Raw genomic sequence first — 19,134 nt, 5'->3', positions numbered from 1 at the left:
CACATTTTAGGTATCATCTTTTTTTGAGAATATAATGTATGATGGGTAATCATAGTAATCTAGTCCTCAAACTTTGGGGACAAGATCCCATTATTTGATAATTTGTCAGAGATGTCAGATAGAGACAGAGATGTCAATATCTCACATTATATAACAAGATAAGGTCAACATAAGTAAATGACTTAGGCATAGAGCATTATACCATAAGCAAATTAGAGGAGCATGAAATAGTTTACCTGTCAGATCTATCCATAAGGGAAGACTTTATTACCAAACAAAAGAGAGAGAACACATTGTAGGATGTAAAATGAATAATTTTTATTACATTAAATTAAAAAGTTTGTACAAACAAAACTAATAAAGTCAAAAATAGAAGAAAATCAGAAAACTCGGAAAAATGTTTACAAGTTTCTCTGATAAAGGCCTTATTTCTCAAATATATAAAGGACAGAGTCAAATTTATAAGAATATGAATCGTTCCCCTACTGATAAATGGTCAAGAATATGAACAAGTACTTTTCAAATGAAGAAATCAAAAATGCTTCCAAAAAAAAAAGAGAGAGAGATGCTCTAAATAACTATTAGAGAAATGCAAATTAAAATGATTCTAAGGTACCACCTCACAACTATAAGATTGATTAATATGACAGAAAACAATTGTTGGAGGGGATGTGAGAAAATTGAGACACTATTATACCAATGATAGAGTTGTGAACTGATCCAACCATTTTGAAGAGCAATTTGGATATGACCAAAGAGGTATAAAACTGGGCATTCCCTTTGACCCAGAATTACTGGGTTTGTGTCTCAAAGAGATAAAGAAAAGCAAGAAAGCAAGGAAGGAAGGAAGGAAGGGGGTGAGGGGGGAGAGAGAGAGAGAGAGAGAGAGAAGGAGAGAGAGAGAGAGACAGAGAGAAAGAGAGAGAGAGAGAGAGAGAGAGAGAGAGAGAGAGAAAGAAAGAAAGAAAAAAGATCCATATGAATAACAATTTTTAGAGCAGCTCTTTTATGGTTGCAAAAAAAAAAGAAATTAAGGGGATTCCCATTAATTAGATAATGGCTGAACAAGTTATGATATAAGATTGTGATGGAATTAGATTGTGGTATAGAAAATGATGAGCAGAATGTTCTTAGAAAAAGCTTATACATATATGAACTGATGCAAAGTGAAATGAGCAGAACCAGGAGAATACTGTACACAGTAACAAGATCAGCTATACAATGATCCAAAACAGTTCTGGAAAACTCACTATAGAAAAAATGCCATCCACCTCTAGAGAAAGAATTAAGTCTGAATGAGATCAAAGTACACTATTTTTTTCATGGATTGGGTTTGTTGGGGGTGATCAGTGATTTTTTATAATATGACTAATGTGGAAATCCATTTTGCATGACTTTGTATGTATAACTTATAGCAAATTGCCTTCTTAGAGGCCAGGTGATAGTAAAGAAGGGAGAGAATTTGGAACTCTAAATTTTTAGAAATAAAATATTCTTAAAAATTTTGCTTGTAATTGGACAAAAATAATGGTTGTTGATTTGAATTTGCCCATATACTGTTATGCAAACCTTTAAGCGAGGGTTCTTATTTTTAGATTCCTGTATTTTTAAAACAATAATTTGATTTTATTTCAATATAAAAAACTTCCTTTATTACCCTCTACATGTTATACATTTAAACATAGTTTTCAGAAGTGTCCACGGGATTCATAAGACTGTCAAAGGGATTTAAGATGAGCCAAAAAAGTAAAAAAGATTCGGCCTTAAAGATATAACTATTGAATTGAGCGATGCCTGAATAATCAGCTTTTTGCCCTCAGTCAACATGGCCGCCCAGGATGGGCTCTTGCAGGAAACGCCTCCTCCTTTTCTCCTCCCTCCCTCATCACCTCTCCTTTCGCAAGGCTTTCCCTTTGCCCTCCTTTGACAAGCTTGTCTCACGTGACTGGAACCCGCCCCCGCCGCGTCCGGCGTACGGCGCGCCGTGATGACCGCTGCGCACGCGCGGTGGCGCTGCCCCGGCCGGTGGCAGCGGCGGCGAAGGGGGGGGGGGCGCGGCCCTGCCTTCCCACAGTTGCCGTCCCGCGGCCCACAGAGCGGGATGGTTTAGCAGAGCTTGTGGTCCGCGGGGACCCGGAGCGGCCGGGGAGGGCTCCGGGGACCGCTACCGCCGGTCGGATCTCTGGATCGGGCCCCGGAGGCCGGGCCGGCCCTGGCCCTGGAGGAGAAGCAGCCATGGCGGGGCGCTCGGGCCAGGCCGTGCTGGACGAGTTCACGGCCCCCGGGGAGAAGACGGCGTTGTTACAGGAGAGCCGGGGCCGCATCGAGGGCCTCTTTGGGGTGTCCCTCACAGTGCTGGGTCCGCCCGACACCCCCACGCCGCTGCCCGCACCCGGTCGCATCTGGCTGCAGCTCAGCGGGGCCAAGGAGGCCGTCCGCAGCGCCAAGGTAAGTCCTCTCCTAACCCCCCCAACCACACACACACACACACACTCTCACACACACTCTCTGTCTCTGTCTCTGTCTCTGTCTTTCTGTCTCTCTCTCTCTCTCTCTCTCTCTCTCTCTCTAATCCTGTCCCATCATAGCACATCCTGACCCCATGTGCGCTTGTGTGCGACTGTGTGCCCACCGGTTCTGCCTGCTTCTCAGGTCCGCTCGGCGGAGGAACGGGACTTCAGAACCCCGAACCCTCTTCCTTTCGAGCTGACACAAAATAGGCACTTGCTAAATGGTTCCTACCTGTTGAAATCCTACCCGTCTGTCGCCACCTCCGCCAGGAAATATTTTCCAGTTTTCCTCCTCCACGTACCGCGGAAGTCTGTAAGAATCTTTTACCTCTGGGACCTTACATTGTTTTCAAACCTCTTATGCATTTATTTTCACCCAACTTACCAGTTTTGGTTTTGCTTTGGTTTTTTGTGGGGGACACCTTTAGCCTTCTCTCCTCTTCTAATTCCCGCCCCCGCAACCTTACTTTCAAGCAAAGCCCTGAGAATTCCACCTTCCTCATTATCTCTTGACTTCAGCAATTCTTACAAATACCTTAGAGTAATCTTTCTAAAACTTTGTTTATTTCTGCTCCCAGTGACTCCAAAACTTTGAGGGACTTCCCGTTGCCACCAGGGAACATTTAAACTCCCTAGCTCTAGTGTGTAATAAAGTCCCTCCCTCCTATTTGTCCCTATTCTAGCCTTCTAATTGACAAGCGCAGCATTCCATCTGAACTGGACTACCCTTCACCTTCTGTTTTTGTTTTGGTTTCTCCTGTCTCCATTGCTTCCTTTCCTCATCCCTTCCCCTATGCCTGGATTGTCCTCGGGACTTTCCCTTATTCCTCTTCTAGCTAGCAAGCAGCTTTCAATCAAAATTTCCATATAGGGAGAGAGATCTTTTTGGTATTCAACTTGTCTAGGACTGTCACTCAAAACTCCCATTCTCACATCAGTCCATTATTTTCAACTTTTTGCCCCAACTCCACTCTGCCAAATCACTCCACATCAGTTCCTTGTCCCAGCAACATAGTTTCTGTAATTAGGGGAGAAGTCCTGGAGTTATATTTGACTTTTCTCTTCATCCCCTATGTCAAACTTTTTTTTTTTTTTTTTTTTGGGGGGGGGGGGAGGTCCGGTGAAGACTACTTCTGTAAAAGGCTGACACTTGGAATAGGTGCACTTGAATCAGACTACCAAGCTCTTAAGACTAGTTATCTGTTGGACAATGACTCTATTAGCATATGTTTGGAATTGCTCTTCTCACAGTTAACACTGGCTCTGTGTTTAGGTTTAAGAGAATTGTAAGTAAGGATTAGAGGGGTGGAGTGTGAGGGAGGCCAGAGAAATTCACTTTGAGGCAAGACCAGGAGTAGAGAGGTTGGTGGAGAACCTAGTATCTGTCTCCACTTCTCCCCCTAAAGACCAAGGACTTTTACTTATCCTGACTCCCACTGCTCCTGAGGCCTCTGGGGAGCTAGCTTGGATTGTACGTACATCTTAAGTATTATATTTAGATCTGGGTGCCACATTTTAGAAACAACATTGACTAAGTACAGCTAGACAAGGAGCAAAAAGCAGGCTAAATTGAAGGAACTGGAAATCTAACTTTAAAAGAAGATTAGGGAAATATAATTGCTGTTTTCAGTGTTTGAAATGTTATATGGAATAGCTTTTAGAGTAAAAACTTTGCTGAGAGGAAAATTTCAAATTGACACAAACAATTTTAGGATAAAGTTGTTCAATAATGACTAAGAGTCAGCTGGTTCCCTATTATTAGTTCTTTTAAGTGGAGGCTGGATGACCCCTTGTAGTGGTTGTTGTAGAGAAAGGATTCTTGTTCAGATACTAATTGAAATAGATGATCTTAAGTTCCCTTCTGCCTTGGAGATGCTATGTATTATTTCTTGGATTGATCCCTGTACCTATCTTCCCAGGGCAATTTCCTTAGGTCCTCACTACTGTATACGTGTTCTAGTTTGTGGTACTTCCACCTTCCTAATTTATCATAACAATAACTCACCGTGTCTTAATGTTAAATTATTGCTTTTAAAACCTAACCCTTGGATGAGAAAAACTTTTTTTTTAAATAACTATTCCAGGCTTACACAAGAGTGAAAAATGAATTGATTAGTTGGGGGGGAGGTGCATGCAAGGTGCAGAATTGTGGGTTATTTATGATAGATATAAAAGATTTTATTTATTTGACTTTCAAATTGAAGACAGGGAACATCTAACTTTTTTCTAGAAACATTTAAAAATACACAATTAGCCAATTGAGAGAGAGGAAAAGAAACAGTTTTGAGTGTCCCTATAATGCAGTTCAATTTAAGAAGCATTTATTAAGTGCCTGTTAGTTCTTGACAGTACTTTAGGTTTCAGGGCTACACAGAAGGAGCTTGATATTTTGCTGAAAATGTGGGTAATAACATGTACTAAGTCTAAGTAAAACAAGTAAATGTGAAGTATATGCACAATGATGGTAGGGAGTTGTTGTTTTTGTTGTTTGGCCTTCATTTTCATTCTGAAAGATGACCATGACATCAAGGAAGAGATACCATGACATGCAGGTGAATTGGATTTGAGGAAGGGAGGGCTCTACAAGGTCACCAGCCTCACTTTCAATCCTCTGGAACCAGAAGAGGTGAATTAGGAATAGACTTGTAAAGGAGCTCTTTAATGGAGCTAGGGGGTCCAATATCCTGTAGGGAGGGGGGAAAGCATTCCTAGACACAAGGCAAAGATATAAATGCATAGAGGTAGGGAGTGGGGGTGGAATGGCATGTTCAGGAAACTGCAAGGAGGCCAATTTGTCAGGAAGGGGAAATGAGTTTGGAAAGACAGTAGAACCAGATTGTAAAGGACTTTAAAAGCCAAAGGAATTGATATTTCATTTTATAGGGAAACTACTGAAGAAGATTCTTGACCAGGGGAGTAATGTTTTTAGAATTTGTGATCTAAGAATACCAATTTGGCAGGTTAGAGGATAGATTAGAAAAGGGAGTCTGAGGAGAGGGAGACTGATTAGGATGCTCTAGTTATAGACCAGGCAAAAGATGATAAGGCCTTGAGCTAGGAAGATGAATAGAGAAAGGGACAGGTCTAATAGATGGTGTGCAAATAGATTTGATATTTGATAACTGTTTGGATGATAGAGGCAGTGAAGAATAGATAATGAGATTTCCAACCTGGGTTATTGGAATGATGGTGGTGCCTTCAGCAGAAAAAAAGTGAGGGGAGAAGGATGAAGAGGAGGTATAGAACAAAAGTTTTTTACCTTCTTTAGTGTCATGATCCCTTTGGCAGTCCGAGGAAGCCTGTAGACCCCTTTTAAAAATAATGTTTTCAAAAGAATAAAATGAGAAACATAAGCTAACAAAAAAAACAAATATTTTAATACAATTATCAATTTTTTTAAAGCTTACAAATCTTAATATTAAACCTCATGTAAAAGAAAATTTTAAAAATTCTGTTTTAGACTTGTGGAGCTTAAAATGTTCATGGGACATCTAAATTTTTTGTAACAGGCAGCTGGAGGTATGAGACTGATGCTCAGGAGAAAGATAAGGAATGGATATGTCAATTTGGGAGCCATGGCCCAGAGACAGTAATTGAGCCAATGATAAGCTCACCAAAAGAGTGAAAAAATTAAATTAATATTACTTTAATTCGATATTGTAATTGAATATGTATTTGCCTCATTACTTTTCTATGTCCTTGAGATGAGCTCAGAAATTTAGTTTTCCCTCTGAGTTTGTTTAAAGATTAATCAGTTAAAAGAAAAACTTCTCTCTTACACCTCTAGCCCTTGGGATACTTCCAGGACATCTGTTGTCTTTAAGCCACATAAATTAACTTGGTTATCATCTCCAAAAGGTAAAATCATCTATATTTTCCTGTCTTTGGATGGTTAAGGAAAATTTTCCCCTCCAAGGAGACAGCAAGGTAGTTCTTTTGATCCTTTAGTAGAGATTACAAAATGCAGATGGACCCCATAAAAATCAGCTTTCCTTAATTTTAATTTTATTTGGCAAAAAAAGAGTATATGGAACATAACAGAGGGAGTTAAGAGATCAGACTTTTTTTTTTTTTTTTTTTTTTTGGCCATACATAGGTTGTTAACTTGTTAATTCTTAAAGAAGTGTGGAGCCTGGGACAGAATTTTGGAGTATTTACTCATAGTTAGGGGTGAGTGTAATGTGTGTGCTAATCTAGCAAAGGAGATTCAGAAAGAGCAGATAAGGAAAACAAAGAGAATAATGTCTCAAAAACCTTTAAAAAAAAAAAAAGAATGTCAAGAAATGGATGGTAAGCTGTTGAATATTACAGAGATGTGGAAGATTGGAGAAAGGATCAGCTTTGATGTTTAAGAAATATTTGATAATTTTGGAGACTGCACTTTCATTTGAATGAAGTCAGAAGCCAGAATATAAGAGGTTGAAAAGTGAGAGAAGTCCTTGTAGGAGCTTGAATATGAAGGAACTGAGGGAAATAGCAAAATATCCAGAAGATGACAAGATCAAATAAGGACTTTTTAAAGATAATAAGGACCTGAATTTGCATATGGAGTGCCTGAAGAAGCTATGGGAATAGAAGAGATAAAGATTAGGAAGTGAGAGAGAATAATTCTGGCAACAGCCCACAAGAAGAAGGGAGATCTAGGGTTACTGAAGAAATGTCTTTTTTTCAGAGGCTACTAGCTGGTACAGTGAGACTTGGAATCAGGAAGGCTGGAGTTCAAATTCCAGTTCTGACACTTATTAACAATATAATCCTATTCACATCTCTGTGTGTCAGTTCATTCATTTTTAAATTGTGGAAAATAAATATAACCTACCTCCCAAGGATATTGTGAAGATCAAGGGACATAACATTTGTGGAGCATATTGCAAAGCTTAAAAGATTTATAAAATGTTAGCTATTATTGTTATTTTTTATTGTACTTTATTTGAGATTATATAGCTTAAGGACGTTAGTTAGCATAGAGGATGTTCTCAGTGTAGTTTTTTCTTTTTTTAAATATTTTTAAGAAATGTAGTGTTGGGGGAGCCAGGTGGCGCAGTGGATAGAGCACCAGCTCTGAAGTCAGGAGGACCTGAGTTCAAATTTGGTCTCAGACACTTAAATACATTCTAGTTGTGTGACTCTGGGCAAATCACTTAACTCCAGTTGCCTCAGCAAAAAAAAAGGAGGGGGGGGGAGGTTGTTTTTAACATTAAAAAAAAAATTGATACAAATTCTGTCACTCCCTCTAGCTCTCCCTCACTCACAAAGAAGGCAAGCAATATAATACCCATTATACATGTGAAATCATGCAAAACATTTCTATATTAGCCATACTATTTTTTCAAAAAGGGCAAAAGAATGAAGTGAGAAAATTATATTTCACTTAAAACTCTTGAGTTCATTAGTTTTTTGGAAACTGATAGCAATTTTCATCATGAGTTCTGAATTATCTTGAATCATTGTATTAATCAAAGTAACTAAGTCTTTCATTGTTAATCTTGGGATTAGATATCTTGGTTCTGCTCAATTCTCTTTAATATCAGTTTATCTTAGATCTTCTCATGTTTTTCTGAAACCATCCTACTCATCATTTCTTATAGCATAGTAGTGTTCCATTACAATTGTACCACATAACTTTTTCAAATATTTCCCAGTTAATACATATCCATTCTATTTCCAGTTCTTTACCACCACATAAAAAGCTGCTACAAATATTTTTGTATATATAGATTTTTTTCTTTTATTGTTTTGGAATACTAACCCATACTGTTATTGCTAGGCTAAAGGGTATGCAGTTTTATAGCCCTTGGGGCATAATTTCAAATTATTTTCCAAAATGGTTGGATCAGTTCAGTTCTTTAGTGCAGTTTTTAAAATTGTGGCTTCTTAAATTGTGACCCATATGGGGTCATGTAACTGAATGTGTGGGGTCACGAAATTATGATTTGTTATCAGTAAATGTTTGATTTGTATACCTATTGTATATGTCTATATACCTAGGGTTGTGTAAACGTTTCTCAGGTGAAAAGGGGTCACAAGTGGAAAAAGTTTAAGAAGCCCTACTTTAGGTCTTTCTTTAGTGTGCTTACATTCCCACATCCAATATTTGTCATTTCTAATAGATGGGAGGTGGTACCTCAGAATTGTTTTATTTTGCATTTCCCTAATCAGTAGGGATTTAGAGCATTTTTTCATGTTTATAGATGGCTTTTTCTGATCTTTATTTCTTTATTTCTCTTGATCAATTATCAGTTGGGGAATGGTGCTTATTTTTGTCAATTTCATTCACTTCCCTACATATTTGACAAATCTTTATCAGAGAAACTTGCTGTAAACATTTTTAATATTACTTCATTTTCTGTATCATCTTTTAGCAAAATATTTCCCTGATTATCCCTGATTATTATCTTAATTAGGGTCTATTTCTGCTTTTGCTTTATCTGAAATTTAGTACGTTCTGTTCCAATCTCTTATTTTAAGTGTGTGTGTGTCTGTGTGTCTGTGTGTCTGTGTGTCTGTGTGTGTGTTTGATTCAGTCTTTCAAATACTATATATTGTTGGATTCTGATTTCTTACCCTTTCTATTATCTATTTTATGGATGAGTTCACCTCATTCACATTCACAGTTATGATTGTGTATTTCCCTACATTCTGTTTTCCTCTATTTATCTTTCTCTTTATCTCTCTTAAACGCTGTCCATCCTCTAGAATTTGTTTTGCTTCTGATCACTGCTTCACTTGATTAATCCTTCCTTTTTTCATTCCCTCTTTTTCTTATCCCTTTCCCCTCTTACTTCCATATTGTATAAAATAAGATTTCTATACCCAATTGAGTATGTATATATATTCCCTCCCTTTGAACCAGTTCCAATGAAAGAGAAGGTTCAAGTGTTGTTTATCACCTTTCCTTCCACTGTAAAAGCCCTTTTATTGTGAGATAATTTTTTTCTACTTTCCATCTCCATTTCTCCTTGGCCTATTGTATCCTTATCATCACCTCTATTTTTTCTTTATTTGAGATTATTTCCAACATAAGGGACTCAAACCCATGCCTTCTGTCTATTATGTATATGCCTTTTAATTACCCCAATAGTGATAAAGTCTTTAGGAGTTTCATATATCATGTTCCTTAATAGAAATATAAAAAATTTAAACCTATTGAATCCCTTATAGTTTCCCATTGTGTTTATCTTTTTATGCTTTTCTTGAATCTTGTGTTTGAAAATTAGATTTTCATTTCAGCTCTGGTCTTTTCAGAAGGGATGCTTGAAAGTCATTAAATATTTTCTTTTTCCCTAAAGGATCACACTCAATTTTTCTGGGTGTGTTGTTTTAGTTGTGATCTTAGCTCTTTTGCCTTCTGGAATATCATATTGTAAATCCCCTGTTCCTTTAATTTGGAAGCTACAAAATCTTGTGTGATTCAGATTGTAGCTCCCTGATATTTGACTTGTTTTCCTTGACCTGAAAGATCTGGAATTTGGATATAATATTTTTAGAATTTTTGGTTTGAAGATCTCTGACCTTTTGTACCTTTTTTTTTTTTTGCCTTTTGGTCAGTTCTGGGTTTTTTTGGTCTGTTTTGAGGTGACAGTATTTTTTTTTTTTAATTTATTTTACTTGAAAAAACAGAGCAAATAAAAAGAAATACAAAACAAAATAAAACAAAATAAGAGAGAACATTTCATGTGCCCAGCGTAAAGTTAGGGAGGATTCAAAATATATAACAGCAAATTACCAGATCAAAAAAGTATATATATTAAAAAAAGAAATTATGTTCATAAATGATTGTTTTTCTTTTCTTCCTTGTAAATTGCTATCCATCAGCTCTGCTGTGTACCTTACTTTATTCTTTTTTCCTTCTTTCATCCCCCACTCCCAAGCAAGCTACGTTAAGAAGATATTTGTGTGTGTGTGCATGTATGTGCGTGTGTATTCACATATACATACCCACACTCATATCCACATGCACACACGTCTTTCTTATTCCCGCTGACTTTTTATTTACGTTCTGCTTCATAACTTTCCCTGCTATTACTTAACCTTCCCTTGCCCAAGGATTCCTCTCTTGGCTTTTTCCCTCATCCTTTGCTTCCCCCTTCAACCATTCTTATTTCAAGATTTTGGAGGGTGTTATATCCTTCATGATATATATGTAGTGTTGCCTTTTGAACCCATTCCTGATGTGAGTAGCTTTTCAGAACTATAAGTCCTCCTACCTCCTCTAATACTTCTATGTCTATTCTTCCTTTGCACTTCACTTATAGAATATGAAATTATATTTTTTTTACCTTAACTCCGTCAATCTTTCTTTTGAGCTATCCTATTATTGATGTGAATCTTAAACATATAGTATACATATTTTATATAAAAAATAATAATTTGACCATGTCAATTTCTTAAAATTGATCTTTTATGTTGGCTCTTAATAAATGTTAAATTTTCTGATAGTATGGATTTGGTTGATAGAAAGTCCTGAAAATCTGCAAGTTCTTTGAAGATCCATTTTTTTTCTCATTCAATAATTTTGCAGGATATGATATTTTAGGCTGCAGGCCTAGTTCTTTTGATTGTCAGTAGATATGATTCCAGGACCTGTGGTCTTTTACTATAATTGCTGATAAATCTTGTACAATTTCAATTGTAGCTTCAATATATTTGATTTTTTTCCCCCTTATTTCTTGCAAAATTTTCCCTTTGATCTAAGGGTAATAATCCTCTGTGTTTTCCACAAAGGATCTCTTTGAGGTGGTGATTAGTGCATATTTTCCATTTCTACTTTCTCTTCATGTTCCATTACTACTCCAGGACAATTTTCTTGGGTTATTTCCTGTATTATTGTGATAAAAGTTCTTTTTTTGGCAGTTCAAACTCTTCTTGACCTGTTCACCAGTTATGTTGTTTTTCTTATAAGGTATTTCACATTCTATTTTGTCTTCTCATTCTTTATAATCTTTCTTGTTCTCTCTTAGCTTCACTGGCTTGCCCTTGCCCAATTTTAATTTTCAAGGAATTATTTTCATGTTTGAGACTGTACATCTTTTTTTAGTTAACTTTTTAAAATAATTTTGTTTTTCTTGGATGGTTTTTATTTTTCTGTTCTATTTTTTGAGTCCTTCAGTGAATTTTTGTATCTCTTTTACCATTAGGCCAATTCTTTTTTTTTTTTTTTTCTCCCAGTATTTTGGGAACCTGTTTTACCAAGCTATTAAATTCTTTTTTCATAATTTTCTTGCTTCACAATTTACTTTCCCAGTTTTTCCTCCACCATTCTTATCTCTAACAATCCTAGGAATTCTTTTGGGCTTCTGCACAATTAATATTTTTTTCTTTGAAGCTTTACTTGTAGTTGTGTTCATTTTCTGTGTTTGTGTCTTGATCTTCCCCGATACCATAGTGGCTTTTTACAGTTGTTTGTTTTTTATTGTTGTTTGGTCATTTTCCAGCCTACTTGTTGATTTTTAAACTTGATATTGAAGTTGACCTTTCCTCACCTCAGAATGGGCAGATAGTATTCCAAACTTCAGGCTTTTTGTTGCTGCAGAGATTGTTTTGAGCATCTGCAGATTTTCAGCGTTTCCAAGGTAGTATGGTCTGGAGAAAGATCTCCTGGTCTTTGCTATAGTCTTTAACCAAAAAGTACTCCTATTCCCTTCTAGCTACTAGTGCTAGCACTCCTCTCAGCCCTAGAACTTTTGCAAATGCATATGTTCTTCTCTGCCTTAGAACTGAGTAGGGCCCCTGCTCCCTTGTGATCAAACAGAAGCACACTCTCAGTGTGACCTAACACTGCATATGGACAATACAGTTGTCAAACAGTACCGATTCTTGCACTATGCCACACAGGATTCCCCTTTGAGCTTTCACTGACCAGCTGTCCAACTGTCTTACCATCTCAGCCAAGAGTTCTTGAAGCTGATGCTGCTGTCACATGCCTACCCACTCATGTCATGAATCTCTACTGCCAACCTCCTAAGTTTTCTTAGGCTGGAAAAATGTTTTACCCTTGTTTTTGGCTCTATCACTCAACAATTTGATTTGAGATATTATTTTAAAGTTGTTTGGAGGGGAATCCTGGAAGAATTTGGGTGGGTTTTGCCTCTACCCATCATGAATATGGTATTATTGTTACTATTGATAAGAGAGAGAGAATGGAAAATGAAGAATTATATCAGGAGCTTTCAGGATGTAAAAAAGAGGGAACTCCAGGCAAATGGAACCTTTTTTTTTTTTCAGTAAAATTTGAAATAAGGTCTTCTAAATGGGTACAAGGAGAGGTAGCATAGGGGACTTGATAGAAGAAAAGGAAGACAAAGGAGAATCACTTGGAAACGAGCAATATAATTGTCTTATTGAAGTGAAGTCTGTCCTCAAGTCAGGAATCTGCTGATATAAAAGAGTACCTCTTAGAATTCTTCCATTCTTCCAAGGCTTAGTCCAGGTGACACTTCCTACAGGAAACATTTCATGATTCTAGTTTCTAGTGCCCTTTTCTTCCTGAATGGGAATAGTCTACACTTAAGTAGCTTAGATTTTGAGAAGGGACAATAATATATGTACACAAGTAAATACTAAACAGGTACTAGGTAATGGGCTGTCATAGTAAGTGAAGTAATCAGCAATGACCTTATTAGGAGGTAATTCTTAGGTTAAACTTTGAAGACAGCTGGGAATTCTAAGAAGGAGAAATGGGAAAGAAGCATATTATAGGAATGAGAATAAGAAGAAAGTTCATTATAGAAATGGAAGACAGCCTGGGTAAAAAACATTAAGCAGGGAGATGGATTGTCATATCATTTCCATCATATTGCTTGCATCTGTCCCCCTCTCCACTCTCATCCCCACCTTAGTTTGAATCTCATCAGCTCTCACCTGAAATATGTTAGTGTTGAGTTGTTTTAGTTGTGTGGACTCTGTGATCTCATTTGCATTTTCTTGACAAAGATATTGGAGTGAGTGCCATTCCTTCTCCAGCCCATTTTCCAGATGAGGAAACCGAGGCAAACTTGCTCAGGATCACACATCTTAGTAAGTCAGGAACTTCCTGACTTAAAGCTCAGTACTCTTTTCACTTTCTTACCAAGCCTCCCTGAAAAATTGTGATTGCCTCTGGAATTGGTGTCCTTGTTTCCATTCTTTTCCCTATCTTCAATCCATTCTCCATATAGCTGCTAAAATAATCTTCCTAAAGTACAGTTATGGACTTGTCTCTCTTTACTCAGTAAACCTAAGTGGGTCCCTGTTGCCTCTAGAATAAATGAAAGGTTTCTTAGCTTGGCATGGGCATCTAGGTGTTACATTGCTTAGAGTGCTCAGAACCAAGAAGCTGTATCTTCTGGAGTTCAAATGTGGCCTCAGATACATACTGTGTGATTTTGAGCTAGTCACGTAACCCTATTTGCCTCAGTTTCCTCATCTGTCTGGGGAACTGGGGAAGAAAATAGCAAACCATTTTACTATCTTTGCCAAGAAAATCCCAAACAGGATTGTAAAGAATCATTCATAAGTAAAAGAACTACTCTAGCTTGTCAGATAAAACTCAACATGTTAACTCTAGCTTTCCTTTCCACATTTCACATTATTTTCACTTATTCTATATTCCAAACAAAATGACTTATCTGCTCTTCCTTGACTCCAGCATTCTATTTTCTGCATTTTTATCTTTACAAAATCTGTCCTCAAATCAGCAATCTGCTTCTTTTCTTCACCTAGCATAGCAAATTGGAAATAATAGGCACTTAATATCCCTCTTTTGACTGAGAGAGATAGAGAATGAAAGAGAAAGACAAAACACGTTATAGCAGAATAGATTCTGAGGTGCATATTTGAAGTAAAGGCACTTAGACCCAAATCAAGAAAACCTATGTCCAAATCTGCATCAGATGTTAGCTGATTGTGTAATTGTGAATAAGTTGCTTAACTTCTCAGAGCCTTAGCTTCCTCATTTGTAAATTGGTTATATAGCACTTGTATTGTTTTTTTACTGTTGTGAGAAATTGCATTTTTAAAAATGCTAATTGTAAACTAAACTGTCCAACATTGCTTATCTTTTGGACTCTGAATCTAAATATCCACTGTCTTCATAATGCATATTCCTTGATTTGGCATTGTATTTCATTTCACCCGCCCTTTTATCTTCAAGTCTTCAGATTTCCTTCTGAGGACAGACTTGTGTGGGAGATACTAATGGGTGTAGGAGTGAGAATTGAGAAGTTACTCTCTGAAAAGCAGGAATCAGAAGAATATCTTTTGGCTGTGCCACACAGGAGCATCCATAAGAACATAATGTATCCTGCTAAACAGAACATACCTGTATCCTCTAATCTGAAGATGTTGAAATAGAACATATAAGAGCTTTTTGGGAAAACAAAGTCTTACCCATACCAGTCCAGTTTTTGTTTTGGGAAAGAGACTTTTTAAAAAGGGAATTGGAAGAAGAGAGCTAAATGTAGACAGAGAATCCACCTGGTCCTGTTTTTTCTCAGAAATTTGAAGGAGAAAATAAATAAACCCCTAGAAGAAAGCACTAATTAGATACCTTTCTCTTGAAAATGTCAAGGTTGCTTTAGTATAATTTTGTTTACTTTGTCCCTGAAGAGCCACCATAATACAAATAAATTCATGTGAGTTGGATTTATTCAAATGTCTTATAATTTCAAATGTATAAGTTACCAATAAAGTGAAATTTGCTTTACCAGAAAATGAGTTGGTGGCCCATCATAATTTCCTTGAACTGCTGCTTAAAAACAACAACAACAAAAACTGGGGTTATAAAAACCACCTTAAGAAAGTGTTCTCTAGGAATGACTTAAGGTTTTTTTCATAGCCAACATTTAGAGGGTGATAAAATGTTGTAACAAATGATTCTCAGATTGTTTTTGACAGAACTTATTACCACACTGGAATTTTAAAGCGATTTCCTCTTCCTTTTTCAAGTTCTCAGCCTAATCTGTTGAATTTCAGTTAAATGGAAAGCTAATATCTTCATGATCAACACCCCATTAGTTTATTGGTATAATTGCTCAGTATCTTTTAAAAACTCATTAACCTTGGAGCCATATATTTTTTTCTTTATTAAAGCTTTTTATTTTTCAAAACAGTACATATGGAAAAGTCTTCAATATTAGCCCTTGCAAAACCTTGTGTTCCAATTTCCCTCCCCCTTCCCCCATTCCCTCTCTTAGATGGCAAGTAGCTCAAATATATGTTAAACATGGTAGAAATATATATATATGTTAAAATCCAATGTATGCATACATATTTATACAATTATCTTGCCATACAAAAAAATCAAAGCAAACCAGGAAAAAAAAAAAGATGCAAAATAAAATGCAAGCAAACACCAAGAAAGAGTGAAAATGCTATGTTGTGAACCACTCTCAGTTCCTACAGTCCTCTCTCTGGGTTAGATGGCTCTCTTCATCACAAGATCTTTGAAACTGGCCTCAATCAATCTCATTGTTGAAAAGAGTCACATCCATCAGAATTGATCATCATATAATCTTGTTGCTGTGTATAATGATCTCTTTCCTTTCACGTAGCAGAAGTTCATTTAAGTCTCTCCAGGCCCTTCTGAAATCATCCTGCTGGTTGTTTCTTACAGAACAAAAATATTCTGAAAATTGATGTACCATAACTTGTATTCAGCCATTCTCCAATTGATCCATTCTTTTTCTACTTTCTTGCCACTACAAAAAGGGCTGCCACAAACATTTTTGTACATGTGAGTCATATATTATTTTAAGAAAGATTTCTTGGAATACCAAAATGTGGCATGTGAAAATGGCATTTATAAGACTTTTAAAAAGTGACAAATTTAATATATATTTCTCAACTTCCTAGAAAATTTCTCTTTACTAGTGCTAATAATTAGAAATTGAAGTCAGTTGTTGAACAGGGACCATATTAGTAGTAAGAATTCACTCTACTTGATTTCCCTAAGAAACTTTCAATAAAACACCATAAGTTATTTGACAGGAACATCTTACCACCAATTTTAAATTTTTTTCCTCTCATTTATTTAGAAAAAGCTTTTAGTTTATAACAAATTCTAGTCCCTAATGGCTCCTGGTTTTGTTTTGGTGAAAGAATTCGATGTGGTAAACAACTTCACAAACATTAAACATCTGTTATGTACTCTGCTGGGTTATTAAGGTACAAAAATAAAAATAAAAATAACAATTCCTCTCCTCAGGCACTTCACAGTCTAATGAAGCTAGGAAGAATAAGACACACACACAAACATAATATAAAACAGAAGACATCTAGACAAGATGCTATAATAAATTTTATGTAGAATAGGTCACATTCATCTTAAGTTATCCCCAACCTTTTTCCTGGACCCTCTTCTCCTTCTGTTCTGTTTCACTTGGTGATTTTGTCAACTTATATGGAATTAATATCATCTTTGTACAGATTACTTTCCTATTTATCCAGTACTAATTTCTCTGCTGACCTTCAGTCTCACATTCATAATTGCCTAATGGACATCTTTAAATCGACATGTCCAAAACTGAAGTCATTTCTTTATCTTCCTCAACTTTCCCCTCTTCCCTATTTCCTTACTTCCTTACCACCATTTTTTTCAGTCATCTAGATTCAAAGCCTAGGTTTCATCCTTGATTCCTCACTGCCTCTCATCCCTACATCCTATCGTTGCCAAGTCTACCTCAATTCTACCTTCTAAACATCACATATACCACTATACCTCTCTTTTGATCCCAGTCTTTTCTCCTGTTAACACTGCTACTACTCTGAAATAGCCCTCATTCCCTCATACCTAGATTATTACAATAGCATACTAGTTGGTCTCCCTGCTTCATGTTGTTACCCACACCAGTACATCTTTCACTTAGTGATATTTGTAGTTCTGACCAGGTTACCCTACATCTCAATAATATTTAGTTGCTTTCAGGATCAAATCTTAAGTCCTAATTGGTTTTAAAAACTCTTTATAAGCTGGCCCCTTCCTGCCTTTCTGATATTTTTACATTTTATTCCACTCAATATTCTCTGCAGTTTAGGCCATCTTGTTTTTGTACATAAAATACCCTATTTCCACAGTCAGTGCATTTTCATTGAATTAATTCCATGCCTGGAACTCCCTTTCTACTCACCTCTGCCTTTTGATTTCCCTGGGGTTTTTTGTTTTTTTAAATTTAATTAATTTTTAAATTTAATTTATTTTTCCTTGGTTAAATGTAAAAACAATTTAAACATATTTTTAAACTTTTGAATTCTAAATTCTCTCCTTTCTACCTTATCTTCCCCCATCCTGCCCCCCAGAAGACAAGTAATTTGACATAAGTTATACGTGTGTAATTATATAAAAGTTATATATTCATATAAGTCATGCAGTGGAAGGAAAAAAAAACCCTAAAATTAAAAAAAAAAAAAAGTAAAGAAAAATATCTTTGAACTGCATTCAGGCTTCACCAGTTTTTCCTCTGTAGATGGACAGCACCTTTCATGTTAAATCTTTCAAAATTGTCTTGGATCATTGTCTTACTGAGAATAGGTAAAAAAAAAAATTATAGTAGATGATCATGCAATATTGCTGTTACTGTCTTCTCCTAGTTCTATTCATTTCACTTTGTTATCAGTAAGTTTTTCCTGGTTTTCTGCAGAAGCTCAATATTTCTTATAGCACAATATTATTCCATTACAATTATTTACAATTAACTTGTTCAGCTAATTCCCAATTGATGGACATTGTGTCAATTTCCAGTTCTTTGCTGGTACTCAAAAGAAATGTTGTAAATATTTTTTTTTCTCTTTTTATTTTATTTTATTTTATTTTTAATTTTTATTTAATAATTACTTTATATTGACAGAATCCATGCCAGGGTAATTTTTTTACAACATTATCCCTTGCACTCGTTTCTGTTCCGATTTTTCCCCTCCCTCCCTCCACCTCCTCCCCTAGATGGCAAGCAGTCCTATATATGTTGGATATATTGCAGTATATCCTAGATACAATATATGTTTGCAGAACCGAACAGTTCTCTTGTTGCACAGGGAGAATTGGATTCAGAAGGTATAAATAACCCGGGAAGAAAAACAAAAATGCAGATAGTTCACATTCGTTTCCCAGTGTTCTTTCTTTGGGTGTAGCTGCTTCTGTCCGTCATTTATCAATTGAAACTCAGGTCTCTTTGTCAAAGAAATCCACTTCCATCAAAATATGTCCTCATACAATATCGTTGTCGAAGTGTATAATGATCTCCTGGTTCTGCTTATTTCACTTAGCATCAGTTCATGTAAGTCTCGCCAGGCTGTAAATATTTTTGTACATATTTTTGTTTTTTATTTTTCTGGGATATAGATATAATCTTGTTATTTCAGAGTCAAAAGTCTGCATAGTTTTACAGCCCTTTGGGCATAGGTCCAGATTGCTATCCAGAATCGTTGAATTAGTATATAACTTCACCAACAGTGCATCAGTGCTTTAATTTTCTTATATCCCCTCCAACATTATATTCTTTTTCTGTCATATTAGCCAACATAGCAAGTATATGATAGTAGCTCACAGTTGTTTTAATTTGCATTTCTCTAATCAATAGTAATGTAGAGCATTTTTCCCCCATATAACTAGATAGCTTTGATTACTTTGTCTGAAAACTGCTTGTTCATATAA

The 19,134-nt window shown here is 36.2% G+C and overlaps 1 protein-coding gene across 1 annotated transcript in view; it reads left to right on the top strand.

Moving 5' to 3' along the window:
- Positions 1–1,987: 1,987 nt before the first annotated feature.
- Positions 1,988–19,134, top strand: part of N4BP1 (NEDD4 binding protein 1) — a 55,020-nt gene continuing 37,873 nt past the window's right edge. The window contains 2 exon segments of the mRNA XM_051979806.1: positions 1,988–2,044; positions 2,047–2,448. Of these exon segments, the coding sequence (XP_051835766.1) occupies positions 1,988–2,044; positions 2,047–2,448 (459 nt within the window).

The sequence above is a fragment of the Antechinus flavipes genome, chromosome 2 (assembly GCF_016432865.1).
Source record: "Antechinus flavipes isolate AdamAnt ecotype Samford, QLD, Australia chromosome 2, AdamAnt_v2, whole genome shotgun sequence".
NCBI lineage: Eukaryota > Metazoa > Chordata > Mammalia > Dasyuromorphia > Dasyuridae > Antechinus > Antechinus flavipes.
This window is presented reverse-complemented; position numbering and strand designations above follow the sequence as displayed.